This window comes from Gracilinanus agilis, chromosome 1 (assembly GCF_016433145.1).
Source record: "Gracilinanus agilis isolate LMUSP501 chromosome 1, AgileGrace, whole genome shotgun sequence".
Classification (NCBI taxonomy): Eukaryota; Metazoa; Chordata; class Mammalia; order Didelphimorphia; family Didelphidae; genus Gracilinanus; species Gracilinanus agilis.
Genome location: NC_058130.1, coordinates 752,168,318 through 752,189,712, shown reverse-complemented (window position 1 = coordinate 752,189,712; position 21,395 = coordinate 752,168,318). Strand labels below are relative to the sequence as shown.

General features: G+C 35.1%; 1 protein-coding gene across 1 annotated transcript in view; it reads right to left on the bottom strand.

Annotated features, from left to right (window-relative positions):
- The window catches only part of MPHOSPH9 (M-phase phosphoprotein 9), a 71,706-nt gene that overhangs the window by 44,619 nt on the left and 5,692 nt on the right, over window positions 1-21,395 (bottom strand). Inside the window, exons 3-7 of the mRNA XM_044673189.1 lie at window positions 17,675-17,764; window positions 16,886-17,424; window positions 14,290-14,413; window positions 10,852-10,939; window positions 9,261-9,367 (exon numbers count right to left, since the gene is read on the bottom strand). Of these exons, the coding sequence (XP_044529124.1) occupies window positions 9,261-9,367; window positions 10,852-10,939; window positions 14,290-14,413; window positions 16,886-17,424; window positions 17,675-17,764 (948 nt within the window). The remainder of the gene's footprint in view (window positions 1-9,260; window positions 9,368-10,851; window positions 10,940-14,289; window positions 14,414-16,885; window positions 17,425-17,674; window positions 17,765-21,395) is intronic.

Here is a 21,395-nt window from a genome sequence, read left to right as displayed (position 1 = left end):
ATATATATATATATATACACATATGATGTGTATAAACACACACAGAGAAGAGGGCTGATGCATGCAAGAGATGTTGTAGATGACAAGGTCTGAAAAATGAATATTTGTTGTTGTTTTGTTTTTTTTTTAATTTTAAACCCTTAACTTCTGTGTATTGACTTATAGGTGGAAGAGTGGTAAGGGTAGGCAATGGGGGTCAAGTGACTTGCCCAGGGTCACACAGCTGGGAAGTGTCTGAGGCCGGATTTGAACCTAGGACCTCCTGTCTCTAGGCCTGGCTCTCAATCCACTGAGCTACCCAGCTGCCCTGAAAAATGAATATTTGGGAAAAGGCTGAGTGTTTTCAAGAGTAGCAGGGAAGTTACTAACTTGAGAGACTAGAAAAATGGTGATATCCTCAAGAGAAATAAACATTCAAAAGAGAGGGTGGGTTGCCAAGGGTAAATAAGTAGCTCTGTTTTGGATAGGATGTTTCAAATATTGGGAGATATTTCAAAATGTTCAGTAGACAGCTGCTGATGCAAGACTCAAGAGAGAGGCTGAAAGCTGAATATATAGATCTTTGAGTCTTCTGCATAGAGAGGATAACTAAGCTCAAGGGGACAGCCTAGTTCCCCAAGTGATTGAGTAAAGAGAAAAGTGGAGATGACACAGGAAAGAACCTCCGAGTAGGTTCTGATAAGAGATGTGATATGGATGATGAAACTGCAAAAGAATCTAAGGAGATTTCAAAAAGGTAGGCACAGAATCACAAGAGAGTAATATCTATCAAGAAAATCCAAAGAAAGGGTACCTAGGAAGTTATAGAAGGTAGTCAGCAACATCAAGGAGAATGAGAATTAAGAAAAAAGATATGAATTTGGCAAGTAAGAGATCATCTGTAACTTTGAAGAGAGCAGTATCAGTTGAGTGATAAGGCTAGAAGCCAGAATGTAAGAGGTTGATAAGTGAGATGAGAGGGAGTGAAAGCAATAAACATAGATAGCTTTTTCTAATGTAAAAGAGGAGAGATGATGTCTAGTTAAGGCTTTTTAAAAATAACATTGTGCAAATTTAAACAACTCTGAGGTATCATCTCACATCTATCAGATTGCCTATTAAGACAGAAAAGGGAAATGACAAAAGTTGGAGGAGATATAGGAAAATAGAGACACTAATGCACTATTGGAGGAGTTGTGAACTCATTCAATCATTCCAGAGACCAATTTGGACCTATGCCCAAAGGGCTATAAAATGTCATATACCCTTTGACCCAGCAATAACATTACTAGGTCTATATCCGAACCAAAGAGAGAAAAAGAAAAAAAAAGAAGAGGGCCCATATGTACAAAAATATTTATAGCAGCTCTTTTTGTGATGGCAAAGAATTGGAAAAGTGAGGGAATGCCCCTCAATTGGGGAATGGCTAAACAAGTAGTGGTATATGATTATAATGTAATACTATTATGCTTTAAGAAATTGAGAACAAGATAATTCTAGAAAAATCTGGAAAGACTTACATGAACTGATGCAGAAAGAACAGGACCAGGAGAACATTGTACACAGTAACAACGATATTGTATGATGAACAACTGTGAATGACTTAGCTCTTCTCAATAATATAGTGATCCAAAACAATTCCAAAGGATTCATGATAGAAAATGCCATCTGCCTCCAGAGAAAGAACTGGTGGAGTCTGAATCCAGATCAAAACATATTTCACTTTTACATATATTTCACTTTCAACTTTTTTTTTGAGTTTTCAGCCACAAAAGGACTTATGTGTGTCGAAAGCAAATTTCTCTCTCTCCAGTGTCACCTTTTTTTAAAACATCATCTCTCAGGTTTTAAAACCAAGCAAGAGTTTTAGAAAATTACAAAATATAAAATAAATTATTTTGATTATACTAAATTAAAAAGCTTTTGTACAAACAAAAACAATGCAACCAAAATCAGAAGGGAAACAACAAATTGGGAAAAAATCTTTATAACAAAAAACTCTGACAGGGGTCTAATTACTCTAATATACAAGGAGTTAAATCAATTGTATAAAAAATCAAGCCATTCCCCAATTGATAAATGGGCAAGGGACATGAATAGGCAATTTTCAGATAAAGAAATCAAAACTCTTAATAAGGACATGAGAAAGTGTTCTAAATCTCTAATAATTAGAGATGATGCAAATCAAAACAATGCTGAGGTATCACCTCACACCTAGCAGATTGGCTAAAATGATAGCAGGGGAGAGTAATGTTGGGAGGGGGTGTGGCCAAATTGGGACATTAATGCATTGCTGGTGGAGTTGTGAACTGATCCAACCATTCTGGCTGGCAATTTGGAACTATGCTCAAAGGGCTATAAAAGAATGCCTGCCCTTTGATCCAGCCATACCATTGTTGGGTTTGTACCCCAAAGAGATCATAGATAAACAGACTTGTATGAAAATATTTATAGCCGCACTTTTTGTGGTGGCAAAAAACTAGAAAATGAGGGTATACCCTTCTATTGGGGAATGGCTGAACAAATTGTGGTATATGCTGGTTATGGAATACTATTGTGCTCAAAGGAATAATAAACTGGAGGAATTCCATGTGAACTGGAAAGACCTCTAGGAACTGATGCAGAGTGAAAGGAGCAGAGCCAGAAGAACATTGTACACAGAGACAGATACACACTGTGGTAAAATCGAATGTAATGGACTTCTCTACTAGCAGCAATGCAATCCATAACAATTCTGAGGGACTTATGGAAAAGAATGCTATCCACATTCAGAGAAAGAACTACAGGAGAGGAAACACAGAAGAAAAGCAACTGCTTGAACACATGGGTTGAGGCAGACATGATAGGGGATGTAGACTTAAAACTACCACATCTATGCAACTATCAACAATTTGGAAATAAGTCTTGATCGATGACACATGTTAAAACCAGTGGAAATGCACAGCGGCTATGGGGGGGGGGGGAGGAGAAGGAGGTCAGGGGGTGAAGGGTGAAATTATTTTCTAAAAAATAAAAATTTAAAAATAAAAAAAATAATAAAACATCATCTCTCAGTGACCTGGAGGTCAAATACCACTGAGTAAATTCATGTACAGATAAGCCCTTAGAGAAAGGAAGTTAAAGAAACAAGGAACCAACGAGACAGGAAACTGATTCTACAGGCATTGCCTCTCCTGGGCAGCCCAGGCAAATTTAGTAACTATGATTGGTTCCTGAGATGTAATGTGTAAGAGTTAGTGGGTGGAGAAAACAGCTTATTAAGAGGAGATCCAACAGGAAGGAGAAGTCTTTAGTGTGAGCATGGAGAGCAGAATAGACCCTTGCCAGAGTTCAGCTAGAGGTCCATAAATAGAGTCCAAAGATTAGAAAGTTAAGTATCCTCCTACTTCTCCCCAACCTTTTCCTCTCTTTACTACTACTACTTTGATTTAATAAAGTTATTAAGCTACAAAGAGCTTCATAATTTTAGTTATTACATATGTAAAAATGGTTTACATGATTGAACATGTAAATCTATACCAGATTGGTTATCATCTGAGTAAGTGGGAAGGAAAATAAGGAAGGGAAAGAACTGAGGACTCAAAATATATATAAAAAAGATTTAAATTGTTTTTGCATATAAAATAAGATAAATAATAATATTGAAGTTCTGAGCTTGTAAGGCAGTTCTGAAACACAACGCAACTTTTTTCTAGCCAAGGCACTCCCTTCCCTCTCTTAGGGCTGGGACACTGGATAGAGGAAGGTGATATTACAATGAAAATACCAATACAAAGTTGTACAAAACATCTGTGAAAATACTGATTACTAAGTTTAATTTCACCTTTATCATCAGTTCAAAATGTATTTAATATCTGTAGAAACAATGCCAAAAGCTACTCAAGAAATGCTAAGAGATCAACTATGTTGGATATTAGTTACTCTAAAGGATCTAAAGAAAGATATTTCAGTCAAAGAAACTTGTAAGGAAATAAAGGAAAACTATACAGAAATGGAAATCTTTGGTAAAATATTGTTAGAAATAGCAAAAATGAGAAGTGACCTAGTATAGGGAAAAAAAAGAAAAGGGAAACAAAGTGGAAGAACAAGTCCTGAATGTAACAGAACTAGAAAACCAGTTGGAGGCGGCAGCTGGGTAGCTCAGTGGATTAAGAGCCAGGCCTAGAGACGGGAGATCCTAGGTTCAAATCTGGCCTCAGACACTTCCCAGCTGTGTGACCTTGGGCAAGTCACTTGACCCCCATTGCCTACCCTTACCACTCTTCTGCCTTGGAGCCAATAAACAGTATTGACTCCAAGATGAAAAGTAAGGGTTTAAAAAAAATAATAATAATAAAAGGAAAAACATATAAAAAAAGAAAAAAGAAAACCAGTTGGTAACAGAGGAGAAAAAGTGATCAACCTGGAATATAGATGCAAAAAATTAAACCTCAGAATCATTGATATCCCAGATGGCACTGAACGAATCTGAATTCAAGTGAGTTTTCTCTAATTGACATTCTGTAATCAGAAAAATATTTACTATCAATAAGAAGAAACCTTAAATACAAGTCTCTAAGGTACATTCTCATCAGACTCTAAAATCTAAACCAGAATCTTCTAAAACACAAGAAAGAAAAAATAATCTAATTTCTACCAAATTACTCTCCAAAAAGCAAAGGCATAATGCCTCAAAACTATTTCTGAAGCATCATAACCCTCAAAAAGACACGGTGAAACAATTTTTCAGCTCAAAACAACTTAGAAGGCCTGCATGAGGGATCTAGTGCACCAGAATGGAGGTGGAGTCCCCTTCTGAAGTAGCATGCCTTGGGCATAGCTGAAGCAGGAACTCTCAGCCACAGATGGTATGGGGATTGGACAACCTTTCAGACGAAGATTATAGGGGTCTCTTTGCTGGCTCTGGGTGCGAGACTCTTGTCACTTTGCTCATACACAGAACCAGGTCCCAGTACTAAGACACAATCTCAGAGGGAGGAGGAGCACCAGCAACTGAAGCCACAGAGAAGCAGGGGACCCTAGTCACAGATCCAAGGGGGAAAAGAGTGCTTGAAGTTACAGGTCCAAAGAGTATTGAACACAACTCTCCTTATATCATATACCACCTTGGAAGGACTGAAAACTGATAGAGTCCCAGTACCAGTTCTGAAGGCAGCTGCACAAAGAACATGAAGCTGAGAACAGTGTCCACAATTACAAAGTCCAACTTCAACAGTTTTTTAAACTAAAAAAAAAGGCAAAAAAAATGAGCAAACAACAAAAAAAAAGAAACTCAACACAGAAAGTTATTTTGGTGACAGGATAGACTCAAACTCAGAAGACAACATAGTTAATACTATAGCATTGGAAATACTATAGCACAGGAAAATAAACCCAGGAGAGATCATTTAAGAATTATTGAACTACCCAAAAGGTATGATCAAAAAAACAGTTTAGATGTCTTTCAAGAAATTATCAAGGAAAACTGCTGTGATATTTTAGAACCAAAGGATAAAACAGAAATTGAAAGAATCCATTGATCATCTCCTTAAAGTGTTCCTGAAAAGATAATTGCCAAGAATATTCAAAAATTCCCACCCAGGTCAAAGAGAAAATATCGCAAGTGGCCAAAAAGAAACAATTCAAATATCATGGAGCCACAGTCAGGATAACACAAGACTTAGCAGCTTCTTCATTAAAGGATTGGAGGGCCTGACTATGATATTTCAGAAGGTTAGAACTTCAACCAAGAATCACTTTTCTAAAACTTAGCATAATCCTTCAGTGGAAAAAAATGGGTATTCAATGAAATAGAGGACTTTAAATATTCCTGATGAAAAGATCAGACATGAATGAGAAATCTAACTCTCAAATACAATACAAGAGAATCATAAAAAGGTAAACAGAAAAGAGAAATCAAGTCATTCAATAAGGTTAAACTGTGTACATCCCTATATGGGGAGATAATTCTTGCAATACCAAAGAACTTTATCATTATTAGAGCAGTTAGAAGGGGTATATATCGATAGAGCAAGGGTATGGGTTAAATATTATGGAATGATATAAAAAATTAAATTAAGGCATGAGAAAGAGAAATGCATCAGGAAGAGGGGAAGGCGAAAATAAAATAAGGTAAATTGTTGCACATTAAAAAGGCATAAAAGAGCAGTCACAGTAGAGGAGAAGATGGGGGAATTGGGGAGAACATATTAAACCTTACTCTCACCAAAATTGGCTCAGTGAGGGAAGAACATAAACAATCAATTGGGTATAGAAATCTCATACTATAGGAAAGTAGGATAGGAAAGTGATAAAAGAAGGTGGATGAGGCTGGTAGAAAAGAGGGCAAATTAGGGGAGGTGGAAGTCAGAAACTAAACAGGAGTAAACAAGATGGAGAGTACACAGTAATCATATAATGATGCAAAACTCTACAATTCTCTCGAATACATAGAGAAATGAATATGTAAGAATACAAGGCATTTCCCAACTGATAAATGGGCAAACAATATGAACAAGTAGTTCTCAGACAAAGTAACTAAACCTCTCTATAGTCATGCAAAAAATGCTCTAAATCAGTGATGGGCAAACTATTCCCCACGGGCCAGATCCAGGCCATAGTTTGCCCATCACTGCCTTAAGCAATTCACTAAATCACTATATCTGGATGTGGGGGCATAGTGATTAGGGAATTGCTTAAAGCAGTGATGGGCAAACTATGGCCTGGATCTGGTCTTCGGGGAATAGTTTGCCCATCACTGCTCTAAATCATTATTAATTTGAGAAATGAAAACTCTAAGGGGCAGCTAGGTGGCTAAATGGATTGAGAATCAGGCCCAGAGACAGTAGGGCAGTAGGTCCTAAGTTCAAATCTGGTCTCAGACACTTCCTAGCTGTGTGACCCTGGGCAAGTCACTTAACCCCCATTGCTTAGCCCTTACCACTCTTCTGCCTTATCAATTTTAAGTAAAGGTTTAAAAAAAGTCTTTAATGAAGTCCTTGACAAAGCCATCAACTAAAAAGGGCTTTATGAGTAGAGGGGGAAATAGTACTCCCCTGGGTAGATAAATATTTAATATATTCAACAACAGGTTCCTAAAGTATGTTAAGTAGAATTAGGATTATAAAATAAAATAAACATTAAATGATTAAAAAAAAGAATAGTGCTGAGTTGGGCATGTTTGTAGGAATCAGCAAAAAAACCAGCAGACAAAATGACAATTAAGAGAAAGGGAATATGTTCTAAAAAGGGATTGGGATTGGATTTACTCCATTTAGCCTATGGAGGAAAATGATTAGGCATGGAAGTCAGAGAGAAACGAATTTAGACAACAATTTCCTAGTAGTTAATCTAAAAATGGATGAAAGTTAACTTGAGGATTAATGGTCTCTAAAAGATCTTCAAGGAAAGATTGTATTACCACTTATCAAGTAGCACACTGCTTGGCTTATACTGTCACTGGAATATTAGTTTTAAGGTGTGTCATCAGACTAGATGGCCACTGAAGTTCCTCCCAATCCTGAATGGGATCAAAGGCACAAACAAATTTATGATATTAGTTGATATTGATGATATTAAGAAGTTATAAAGGCTGGAGAGGAGAACCTCTGAGAACTCTTTTGATGGTCCCACAGTCCCCTTGATGCATTAGCAAGTTATTTTATCTGCTAAAAATGTGTGAGGTTATGGAGCTGGAGTTAGAGAAGCAATGTTTGGAACAGTCAGCATAAGGAATAAGACAGTGAGTCAAAATGGGTTCAAAAATCAACTTCACCAATATACAGTAAAGGAATGGTTAATGAAGAGGTTCATGTAAGAATAACTTAGGAATTTTAGTGGACTGAGTACAATATAGCAATCAAAAAATGCTAAATTCTGCCTTAGTCAGGCCATACATGTAATACAGTGTTCACTTTTGGGAACCTTGTTTTAGGAAAAACAGATAAGTTAGAAGCAATGTCCAAAAGAGGTGAGAACAGTGAGAAAACTGGAGAACATGCTAAAGGACAACTGGTTTAAGGAATGTCCCTATAAGACTTAGCAGTCATGTTAACTGTCTTTTGGTATGTGAAATTTGGCATTTCAGGAATTAGGCCAATTAAGCCTTAAGGGGAAAGAACTAAGAGCACTGGGCAAAAGCTGCAAATATGCAGATATAGGACAGATTTAGTTTCTAATACTCAAGAAACTCAACAGCAGCGAAGTAAGTAAAAGGTGGTTTCCCCATCACTGAAAACCATCAAAGTTTTTCCAACCAGTTATTGGAGATGTTGCAGCAGGCATTCATATAGATTCAACAACAATATCTAGAGCCTGTAACTCTCAGGAAGGCCAAGTCTTGATACTCCTAGTGTTTGCAATCACTATTCTATTTAGAGTTAGCTGGCTTATATGCAACAAATCGTTTCAATGCTAATAGCTAAAACGAGGATCACAATACAAAATGGATACAATTACTTTAAGACCTAATAAAACATCAGCTCCTCTTTCTCCATCCCTCACTGCTATTATCCCTTAGTTTGGCTGTCTAGTCTTTTGCACTCCTCTGCAGACAGGTATACTGGTTCCTCTCTGGGTCTCCATGTACATTACCATATCTCCGTATTTCTCTCTTTCCCTCCCTTCTGTTTCTCTCTCTCTTCCTTCTTTCCCTTTCCACTTTTCCTTTACTTCCTCTCTCCCTATCTAGCCCTTCCCTTTCTTCATAACTCCACTCTTATTTAGTCATATTTTTAGATGTGTTGTTTCATTAGTAGTTTCTACATTAGTCTGCCCCCACCAAGGAGATAAAGCACTTTGAGGAAAAGTCCTTTCATTTTCTTCTTTGTACTGCCACCTTCTAGCACACTAGGTACTATCCAATATTTGTTGAATAACTAATTCGGTGTCCAGGTGGAAGGTTTCCTCATCAATAGGAGACCAATTAGTTCTTTCAACTAAAGGCCTATGATTACAACACCTGTGAGTCAGGATTATATGATTTAAAGCTAATGCAGAATTGTTATTATAGACCCAAAAGAAATAGTATTCTAATGAGAGTATTGCCATTTTTATTGATCTAATAAGTGATTTATGTGGCTTAGCAGGGAAGTGACAAGTGAGATTTTAAGCAAAAATATAACCATAATAAACATATTAGCAATATTCATGTTCCAATCTTCCTTTGACATGATAACAAAGCTTAAGTAAATGAAATTGATAAAAGATTAAAAAGCAGGATGAACCAATGAGATAAGAGTATAGTTTGGGAAATCAATATTTGAATTGTTATAAAACATTTAAAAATGTGAACAAAAAAATACCTGATTTGATAACACTTTCTTGGGGCTGATATTTAAAAATGATTTTTCCAAAGTCTCAGGCAAAGAGTCATACATGTCCTTGTCTTCTAGTTTCCAATAATTCATTCCTAACAGGTAAAAGAAAGATGAGTAAAAAAGCGAAGGATAACAGTAAAGGAGAAGCAAGATGAGGAGAAGGAATATGTATAAGAAAAAGAAAAATAAGGTATGGTGAGAAGAGTATGAAAATAGTTCCTAGGTTATGATTTTTCTTAGTATAGGAACCACTATGTGGTTCTGTAACTTATTTTGTAAGTTATGTAACCACTATGTTCTGTAACTTATTTTCACTTAGTCAACATGCACTGGTCAAGTGTCTCCTGTGTGCCACACACTGATGTGCACATGCTGGATAATCATAGCTAAATAAAACTCTCTTTGTCACTAACTCCCTGTCTAACCTTAAGAATGCTCCTTCCCCTCATATCAAGTTGTATTTTGACCTCTCTGTTAAATGAAAGGGTAGACAAGAGGATCTCTGCGATCCTTTCCAGATATAAAATTCTACAAGACTATCAATCAAATAACCAGCAAACATTTATTAAGCCCCTATGCATCAGGCACTCTGCTACTACCTGTGGACCTAAAGATAAAAAGGAAATAGTACCTGACCTACATTCTACCAGGGAGAAACAACATGCAGACATAAACAGAGACAAAATATTATACAAGGAAATTTCAGTGGAAAGGCAGTGAGGGGGAATGAGCAAGAAAGGCCTCATGAAGAAGTTTGATTTTGAGCTGGGCTAAGAAAGAAACTAGCAATTCTAAGAGGCTGAAGTGAGTGAGAAGAGAGTGCATTCTGGGAATAGGAGCAGCCACATCAGATATGGTCAAGTGTAGGGAAAAGCAAAATGGACCACTGCATTCGATAATAAATATATGAAGTGGGCAATATGTCTTTTCTTTTTTAAAAAAAATCAATAAAAAATATAGGAGTTTACATGTCTAGAAAATGATTACATGAATTATTTTGATGTAATAAATAGAATTTTAGTGAGAAAAGAGTAATATAGAACACAAGTTAATAAAAGCCCAGAAATGAGATTCAAATGTCCACAAGGTGAAATGTTTATTACTTAAAAGCAAATTAAATGTTAGAGATATAAATTCACAGATAGCATTTTGTAGAGGAGAAATTTAGAACATTGCCTTGCATATAGTAGGTGCTTAGTAAATGTTTGTTCAAATGAATTATAAATGAAGATTTTTTCATTAAATCAATGAAAAAAACTAGTTACACTGAAGAGATTTTTGAGAGCCTTATAAATAATAACAAATGTTTAGCAAGCAGAATTGTCAAATTTTCAAAATTCTTTTAGGGAAAAGATAAAAAATGATGATGCTAGAACCCTTTCCATTTTGCTTTAAATAACTCCTAAAGTATTACTTCCTTTTATTTTTACAAGATAATTTGTAATATTGAGTTGAATGAAGCTCCTCAGCATTTATAAATGGGCATCCAAGCAGAATAAGAACTTAAAAGGGCAAGTCCCTAACTAAGAAAGAATTTACAAAAGTTTAAAAATAATAAATTAGAAAGATAGCATACCTGTTCCATCAGAAGCCCAAGAACTTGGGGCCTCATTTTGTTTATTAAGGTAAAAAGTATGAGGACATGTAGCAGCACTGAAGTCAGACTACAATTAAAAAACAAAAACAAAATATTACTATAAAGTCAAGCTAAAACTTATTGATGAGCCCAATTCTCCAGCCCACTGGAGTAACATAGGAAAGCCCCCAAAATGTTAGCCAAAGACTAAAAAGGTATAGTTTCACTCATAACAGCTACAAAAAGCTGTAATAGGAAAGGAATAAAAATGGAAGACATTCATCTCTAACATTCTCTGATTAATTCTTTTTTTTAAACCCTTACCTTCCATCTTGGAGTCAATACTGTGTATTGGCTCCAAGGCAGAAGAGTGGTAAGGGTAGGCAATGGGGGTCAAGTGACTTGCCCAGGGTCACACAGCTGGGAGTGTCTGAGACCAGATTTGAACCCAGGACCTCCCGTCTCTAGGCCTGGCTCTCAATCCACTGAGCTACCCAGCTGCCCCCTCTCTGATTAATTCTGCATGAAGTCTACATCAGTGTTTGATTAGTACTCAACTCAATGAAGCTGGTTAAGAAGTGAGTCAATTATCATTTAACAAATTCAGAACTAGTTAGTTCAGCAACAAAGTCATATGAAGAACATTTAAGCCGTTTTCCCAAATGTATAATAGCAAATAAAATTAAGTTTAAAAATCATGAAAATAATAAATAACCAATGCCAAAGCCTATATGGAAAAATACTTACAATGAAACTTTAAAAGAAAATTGGTTAAAAATCTCAGTAGGCCTTATCAATGCAGATTTCTCCCTCAAATCTTTTCCATATAGTTTTCCTATTTACTACAAAAGATGATTTTCTTAAAACTTTAGTCCTAGAAGCAGAATTTATTATGTTGAATTAATAAAACTCTATACCTGCTAGGAAGGAGAATTAATATACCTCGGCTATATAAGGCACTACTTACTCCCTTTTCCATCAGTCAAGAAAATTGGCGATCTCTTTTGCCTCTTTCCAAGTCTCCTTTCTAATTACCATAAAGATTCAACAACTCAAAAAAGTCAGAAAAAATAAATCAGGGAAAAGACTAATCTGAAGTAAGAAAATAATTCTGGTTCAGTTGGCATAAAGTAGTTAATCCACTGAAGAAAAAAAGATCTGGCTTTTAATGAGAAATAAAAATGTTGAATAATAAACAGCCCTTTTTGAAAGGTCATCCCTTCTAGTCCATGGAGCATTACAATCTACATATAAAAACCCTTACTTAGCCTTAATAATAGTGTCTAAAAGAAAAAAAAACACAAAGATTTGAAATCCTTCATCTAATAAGATGAAGAACCTTCAAAAGCTTATCCCACAAGAGCAATTACAAACAAAGGCAACCTATCCAAAATCCTTAAGCTAAACTACATTTTAAAAAATGGGTTTCAGAATAGTTTCAACACAAAGTATGCTTTTATATTAAGGAGTTTGGGTCAGAAACTAAAACCTGCCCCTTTGAACTCATTAAAATACTAAAGAAGCCCTTAGAACCACAGGACCTCAGAGCCAGAACTGACATCAGGTCATCTAGTCCAGTGCCCCAAAACCTCAAATTGAAATTGGGTTCCTATAGGTAACATATTGGCTTAGAAAACCACAAATTAACAGTATCTATGTTGTACTGTATTTTTATTTATTTTGTTAAATATTTCCCAATGACATTCTAGTCTAATTCTTATCTGTGGACAGGGAGTTTGACACCTCTGATCTAGTCCAACTTCTAAGTCACCAAGATACACAGAAAGCCAAATGCCTTTTATAGCATTGCTTCCAAGCCTCTTGGGATTCTTCTCCATGGAATAGGAATCCATTCCCTAGACAGGTATATTCACTCTAATTTTGCCTACATTTAATCACAATAAAGGAAATATTTTCATCTATCAAGCCCAAATGTAACTTATGCATTATCTCCTAGTTCTACTCTCTGGGGCCAAGCCAAATCACTTGTCCATCCATAGCCTTTCAAATGGTCAATCATTCCCTCAGTAAAAGCTCACATTGATTACCTTGGAGTTCCCAGAAATGTCAGAATCTGGCCAGAAAATTCGTTGGTCTGATAGGTATGACGACTCTGCTTAAGTAATATCTCATCTACATTACATCAAACCAAAGAACATTAGACTGCTGTACAGTCCAATACATGCTAGGATATATACTCAGCAAGAAACAAACAAGAAAATCCAGTCATTCTGTTGAATTGCAGAACAACAAAACAGGTTTAATTTACAAGTTTACCAGAAGCAGAGAATTCTCCATCAAAAGCTGGAGACAAATAAAAGGTAACCACTAAGAGAGTAGGAACATTTTTATTTTTGCTGTTCTCTTAATTTGGCTAAATTCTCTTCAGATGACAGAAAATGTGTTCACCCCACATCATGTAAGTGGAACCACCAATATATTAAAGAATTTTTCTGACCATGTATCATTTTGTCTTACCTCTGAAAGGAGGATTCATATTGATTTCTAATCCCTTAAAAAAATCTGGATAAGGCTGACAGAATGTTAAGAAACCAAGACCTAGCAAATCTTTATAGACTGAAGAGATAAATTATTAAAGAGAAAGAGAGTAAATAGTGCCTTATTTATGAAGAGTGAATGCCCTTTTTGATTCCTTCTTCCTGGTACATTGCTACAAAGACTATATGAAAAACACTGTTAGGGATGGCAAAGGAGAGATATGTAAAAATAACTAAAGTATTTTCAAAAAGTTTACAAAGAAACAAAACTTTGTAATTTATATAGGTATTCACTAAAAATTGAAACTTTTATGACAACTGAGGCCAAAAGGAACTTTATCTTTAAATGAAATACACAGAAAGCCAAATGCCAGGATAAGTGTAACAATAGAGCCCAAGGAATACTAAATGAAAAGGTACTTTAGAATTTCTATTTTCTAAGCCCTTATTAGCTATACCCTTCAAGAGAGCAATTATTGGGGTAAGAAATAGGGGCAGATAATTTCCAACAATTTTAGTATTTCCAAAATTTTGTTAAGTTTGTTTACACAGTAATTTTAAATTACTTAACACAAGAGGTTATTTTTTAATGTATTGGTTAAATAAATGTAACTGCCAATCAAAACTTTTTACTTAAGTTTAAAATTTTACTATAAATTTTATTATATTGTTAGATGTCAACACTTGTAACACAAGGAATGGCAATGACTTCAAAAATGATTTTTAAAAATAATATCCTCACCCCTTAGTTTTTACTGGCAGCCTCCTACAGAACAAATGTTTATAGCAACTCATTTCCAATCTTTACAAAGAGCCCAGAAGAATACTTGTCAATGGAGCAAAGTAATAATAAAATAGGAGAAATACAATAAAGATCACATAGCACTATCCCAATATGATTATTAGTGTAGAAATGTGACAGCTTGAAGTTATCACCTACATTCTCAATTGTTGCTTTTTTTCTTTGTTCATTTCCTTGTGCAGATTTGATATATCCTTCTTCAATATGTGCTCTTTTTGGTTGATTTTGTTTCAATTTTTGTGCCCATGATGTTAAAGATTTGCTATTAAAAAGGAAAGAACAAAAATTAGCTCCTTCATACACAGAGAAATCTTGCACAGAGAAAAAGAGACTTCACCTCCTAGAAGAGAGAGAGGGAAAAAAAGACACTCCATGTTATGTGTGCCTCTCTCACTCTTTGAACTCAGTTCTTCCCCCCAACAGTGGTGTTGTCATATCATTAACTTGCATTTATCTATATGTAGCTTTTTGTATATTCTCTCTTGGCATAAAAACACACTAGCAAGTGATGACTATCCATTTTGTGGCTATGGAATAGAACATAACTAATTGGCCCAATCAGGCCAATGTTTGACATTTTGTCACTGCCCAATAATGTCTTTTTGTTTATTTGCTTTAACCCTCACCTTCCATCTTAGAATCAATATTGTATATAGGTTCCAGGGCAGAAGATAAGGGCTAGGCAATGGGGGTTAAGTGACTTGCCCAGGGTCACATAGCTAGGAAGTGTCTGAGACCACATTTGAACCCAGGACCTCCTATCTCTAGGCCTGACTCTCAATCCACTAAGCCACCTAGCTTTCCCCTCCCCAACAATGTCTTTAAAATTATTATAATAAACAGTAGAAGGGGCCTGTGTTCATATATTTTGCTTTAAGAAAATTATATGTGTATGTACATACATCCACACAAACAAATATGTGTGTATATGTATATGTGTATGAATGAAAAATTAATATATTTACCTCCTAGTTTTCACTGGCAACTTCCTACAGAACAATTGTTAATATAAGCAACTTATTATTTCCAGTCTTTACAAGCAGAGCCCAGAACTGCTTGCCAGTTATGTATATATGTGTGTGTATAGGTATAAACATATATAATATAGTGAACTATAAATATGCATGTATGTATATGTAACATCAAATTTAGATGTATGTTTGTATGCAAATACACAACACATTTATGTATAAATTATGTAAAAAAAATCAGCTGGATAGGAATTTCATGTTTTTTTAAAAATTGTTCTAAGAAAACCAAAACAGATTCTCCATAAATTTCCTTTACTAAATAATGAACTCATTGGAGAAACTGAATATAATTTAATTTACAAAAATTATAGTTAAAATGTTTTGTTAATACATCAAACATATAAAGGAGAGTATACTTTATATCAGTGGTTCCCAAACATTTTTGGCCTACCGCCCCCTTTCCAGAAAAAATATTACTTAGCGCCCCCTGTCACATACTATCACCACTCCCTTACAGTTATTCACCACCCCCAAATGTACCTGTGGCCATCACCACTTCCCTGGATTACTGCAGCACCCACCAGGGAGCAGTGGCTCCCACTTTGAGAATCACTGCTTTATATGTTTATTTATCTACTTCAAATGCATACATAACAAAATTCCCACTTTTGAGAAAATGTAGAAATCTGTTTTCTAATGGTGTCAAGTAACTGAAAAATACAGTGGGGACTTTCTAGTTATTCCTAATTTCAGATAACAGCTTGTAACAACCTAGGAATTCAGATTTGATAAAGGCGCATTTTAAAAAATTATGTCAACAAGCATTCATTACACTACAAGAGCCAGTTACTATGTTAGCTCTCTCTGGGTGCTAGGGATATTTAAGAGTAATCTGACTGATTGTTTCTACTAAAGAGTAGAAAACCTGAAAGTCAGGATTATATAACTTAAAACTAAGGCAGAATTGTTATTACAGACTCAAAAGAAACAGTATTCCAAATGAGAATGTTGCTTTTTTATCAATCTAATAAATGATATTATGTGGTCCAGCAGGGAAGTGACAAGTGAAATTACTTTAAGCAAAATTACAAACATAATAAACTTACTGGTATACTGTTTGAGAAATTTGAGAAAACAAAGCTTAAGATGAAGCATGAGATAAGAATACAGTTTGGGAAATCAAAATTTGAATTGTTATAATTGTCTCTTCTATCTAATAGTAACAAAGGGATCCTGGGGTTCTCACAGGCTAGGCAACAAAGCACACCAAGAGCCAGATCTGGTAGGTCCTATCCACCAAGCTGCAAAAGCTTTAGGTAGAAGTTAGTTATAAATATATATGTCATCAAGGAACATATGGCATATGTGTCTATCTTTCTCTAGGTATTTATGTCACCTAGAAACCAGTCTTATTAAGTTGGGAGGGCTCCTGCCAAACTGACATCAATGGGAAGAATTTTTCTGGCCACATCCACCTCCAAGACCATTAAACTTAAATTTTTACAAGATTATCATTAGCATCTTGGAAGGGAGCAACCATGACTATGAAATCAGAAATCTCTGAAGCATTAAAATAATTTAACTTCAACCCAACCTACAATCTACCAACTAGCACATCTGCTTTGGAAAGTCCTATCTAATAAATATTTCAAGTATCTAGTCATCACTCTTCAACATCATGCCAACTGTAATTTATAAATTACGCTCAACTTAACAAATGAACAAATAAGATTGTCTTCAAAGCATGAAAAATAAGCACTCACCTATTTGTTTTTCCACAATGTGCTTCAGAAATTTTATTTTCACTGGTAAAACTATGTTCATATTCACCAGGAAAAATAGAGACATCTTCTTTGAGTGATGAGGCATACTCTTCTGGAGATTGGATACACAAGTTCTTGTTCTTGACATCACTTACAAAAGAATCTTTCTGGGGCATAGGGTTGATATGTTTGCCTTTGGAAATGTCTTTGTGCTCCTTGAATTCTTTTGAATCTTTAGGTTTGTAAGGATTTCGTTCTGAGATATAAAAATTACCATACCCACCATTATTCGTTGAAATACTTTCCATACTGCTGTCTTGATGTGAAGAAAATGTTTTGGGCCGAATTTCAGATTCTTTAAGTTTAGGATAATTGACAACATACTCATTTCTTTCACAGCTTTCAGAACACAACCCCATTTGACTTTCTAATGTAGAAAAATTGCTTGTCTGTTTTTCAGGGGAATGTCTGTTATTAGAAGGCCATGAAGCATTATTCTTCTGTAACTTAACTAAATTTCTTAACTCCTCCTGAATACGCTGAAAATAAAATGCAGTGAAATGTGTAAGAAAAATAAGAAAGCACATTAAACAATGTCACCTGAACATATTGATAAAATCATATATATTTTTACAAATTGTGATAAAATATTCTCTACCTGAAATAGTTATTCTAGGACACTCACATACTAATACCAGGCATATTATATAAGTCAATCTAACTCAGAGGGACATCAAATTGAAAATACACAAAGGCAAAGGAGAGCTGAACATGCAAACAAGTTCTCACTTTGATCTGGTTACTGAATTTTTCTTGCTGCACAATGATCTGCTTTTGTCGATGGTCTTCCACCAAACTGAATAGCTGTAACCACTTAGCCTAGTAAATTTTTAAAAAGAATAATTCAAAAGAGAAAACTGTTTTAGTCATCTGAAAGCACAATATGACAGCAATGGATATATATGCGTCTAAACAAAATATGTTGTCACTGAATAGACTACAATAAAAATTTTCTAAAAGTAAAGATGACAATACAGAACGCCTTTGAAACTAGTCTAATCCTTTAACTAGAGTTTTGGAAAAATTATTAAGAATGTTATCTTTGAAATGACCTTCAATATCATGTGAAATGTTCTACTTCTGGTGGCTCTTCAATTTTCAGAGGGTCTTAATACTTTGATCTCAAGTTTTCCTCAAGTTTCTTTCTCCTTACCCCACCGACATCAAGCAGTTATTAATTTCTGAAATATTTAAATGCTCCTAGTGAAAGAAATCTTACACCATAAAGCCAAAGAATTCTTCTATGCTATGAATAATTACTCCAAATTGTATTTATCTTATCTGTCCTTGAGTTGATAGTCATACACAAAGTTTGGGTTTTTTTTGTTTTTAAAGTAAAAAGAAGTTATATCGGGGCAGCTGGGTAGCTCAGTGGATTGAGAGCCAGGCCTAGAGACAGGAGGTCCTAGGTTCAAATCCAGCCTCAGACACTTCCCAGCTGTGTGACCCTGGGCAAGTCACTTGACCCCCATTGCCCACCCTTACCACTCTTCCACCAAGGAGCCAATACACAAAAGTCAAGGGTTTAAAAATGTAAAAAAAAAAAAAAGTTATATCAAATGAATAAGCTATATATCAAGGGATCCTAATAACAGATATCCTTTGACCTCTTCTCAGACTATATTTAATATTATTCTTTTTTTTAGACCCTTACCATCTGTCTTAGAATCAACAAGTATCAGTTCCAAGGCAGAAGCAACATGAACATGGGGAAAGAGGTAGGCAATTGGGGTTAAGTGATTTGCCTAGGGTCACACAACTAGGACGTATCTGAGGCCAAATTTGAACTCAGAATCTCCAATTCCCAGGTCTCCTACTGAGCCATCTACCTTTCCCTATCTTAAATATTTGGAAATGCATAGGATTATAAAGAAAGCCAGAGATTAGTAATAATTAAGGATGTAATTTTTTTCCTATCCAGGCTCATGGACCTTCTGAAATATAATCCCTGCCATACAAGATCTTAAGTTATAATGATAGGTAGCTCCCTTGCAGCTTTCTTTAGATCTTTCCATTGAACTCAACAAATCTTTATTAAGCACCTACTATGTCTGAGGTACTAAAACTACAAAGAATATTAAATAATAAATGGTTACTGCCTCAAGGAGCTTTAAATTTTTCTATAAGTCCATCACTTCTTGTTATAACTGGGACGAACAATTTAATGAGTATGTCCCCAGTGGACCAAAGTGGAAAACAGAAAATTAAAAATTCAGTTGTCTGGATGGTCTATGTCTAAGACTGCTATGGTTTCAACAAAAGTCTAAATAGATTATTACATATTTTAGATCTATGCAATATAATCCTAAGGAATGATATACACATCACTTTGAAAGAAAATATCAAATAGAATGAAAGTGTCAGAATTGAAAAAGATCTCAGAGGCCATTCTATTTCAGCCAATATCTGACAAAACTCTTCTACAACACATTTAAAAGTTAAAAAGCTGGGGACAGCTGGGTAGCTCAATGGATTGAGAGCCAGGCCTAGAGACGGTTGGTCCTAGGTTCAAATCGGCCTCAGATACTTCCCAGCTATGTGACCCTGGGCAAGTCACTTGACCCCCATTGCCTACCCTTACCACTCTTCCACCTAATGAGTCAATACACAGAAGTTAAGGGTTTAAAATTAAAAAAAAAAAAAAAAAAGTTAAAAAGCTTCTTTCCTATAACTGGCCTCAGATACTACCCTAGCTGTAGGGTCCTGGGCAAATAACTTAACCCCAATTGCCTAGCCCATACCATTCTTCTGCCTTGGAACCAACACACAGTATTTATTCTAAGATTTCCATCTTAGAAGGCAAGAGTTTTAAAAAAAAATGCTTCTTTCCCAATTCTCCTCCTCCTTCCCAATCTGAGGAATAATTTTTCTAAGTTAAATTGACAATAAAACATGAGAAGATAGCCCACTTAGGGGGAAATAAAATTATCTTATTTAAATAAGATATTAAGTATTTCTCCTAAATCATGTAACTTTGGAGCAGGGTATGTAGGATAAGTTAAATCTTGACTTTTTGAATGAGACTAAAATCTAGATTATACCATAAGATATTCAAAGTTTCTGAAAATGAAAATGCAAAATTTATTAATATTTATTGAAATTCACTGAATTTAAACTAAATCAAAGCTGGAATATTTTACTAGGCCTGAAGGAATAAGTCACAAAAGCAGTAGAGCGTAGAACACAACAATGCTGACCTTAGGAACAAGAAGGTCCACAGATACAGATCCTACCTCTAATACCTTCCATCCATGCTGTATACATTTTGTACATATATGTTATCTGCCCCATCAAAATGGGAGTTCCATGAAGTAAAGGACAATGGTTTGGCCTTTCTTTGTATCTCTGGTGCCTGGCACACAGTAGGCACTTAGTAAATGCTTGGTGACTGTGTGTCCATGAGTAAGTCATTTCATCTCCCTAGAGCTAGTTTCTACACTTGTAAAATAGAGATAATATCTGTAGTTCATTAGCTTAATTGGGATAACATACCTTTATAAAGTACTCTGTACTTCTGAAAACACTGCCATAAATTTTTATTACAGTATATCCAAATCAAAATTATTTGTATATACTTGCCATGTCACTATATAGTTACTCTATTTTTATTACTTTGGTATATAGGCCATTGAGAAGATAATGGTTTTCTATCAGATTGTATTTGATCTGAAATATCTCAGAAATACATAAAGTACAGATATATTCTCTACATTAAATAGTTTATATAAAACTTGCTATTAAAAGCATATAAAGAGGGGGCATCTGGGTGGCTCAGTGGATTGAGAGCCAGGCCTAGAGACAGGAGGTCCTAAGTTCAAATGTGGCCTCAGACACTTCCCAGCTGTGTGACCCTGGGCAAGTCAACTGACCCCCATTGCCTAACCCTTACCACTCTTCTGCCTTGGAACCAATACTATGTATTAAGGTAAGGGTTTTAAAAATAAATAAAAGCATGTAAAGAGGTAGATTTAATTAAATGATAACATAAAAATATAAATAATGGCTATTTTTTAATTCTTAAAAGGCCTGTCATTTATTTGTGGTTAATCTTAATATTATCTTCATTTTACATACATTTGCATGATGTGCACAATTACTTGGTACTCTCAAATTATGCTTTATTTTCAACTATTTTACTTTGAACTAAATTTCCGCCTTATCTAAGATCTTTTGCATCATATCATATTGCCAAAAAGAAAAAAAGAAGCCCTTTATCCTTTGTATCAATTATTTGCACAAAGAGGAATAGAAATATTAACTGCCTTCTCAAAATATCACTCAAATAGATGAAAAGAATATGATTGAATCATGGTTTTAGGGTTGATAAGGAAGCTGAAGCCCAGAGGATTAATAACTCATTCAACATTGTGATAAGGCTCCAATTCAAACCAGAAGTGGATCTTAACTATGATCTGCTTCCTCCAAATTCATGTTAAAAAGTACAAAATTT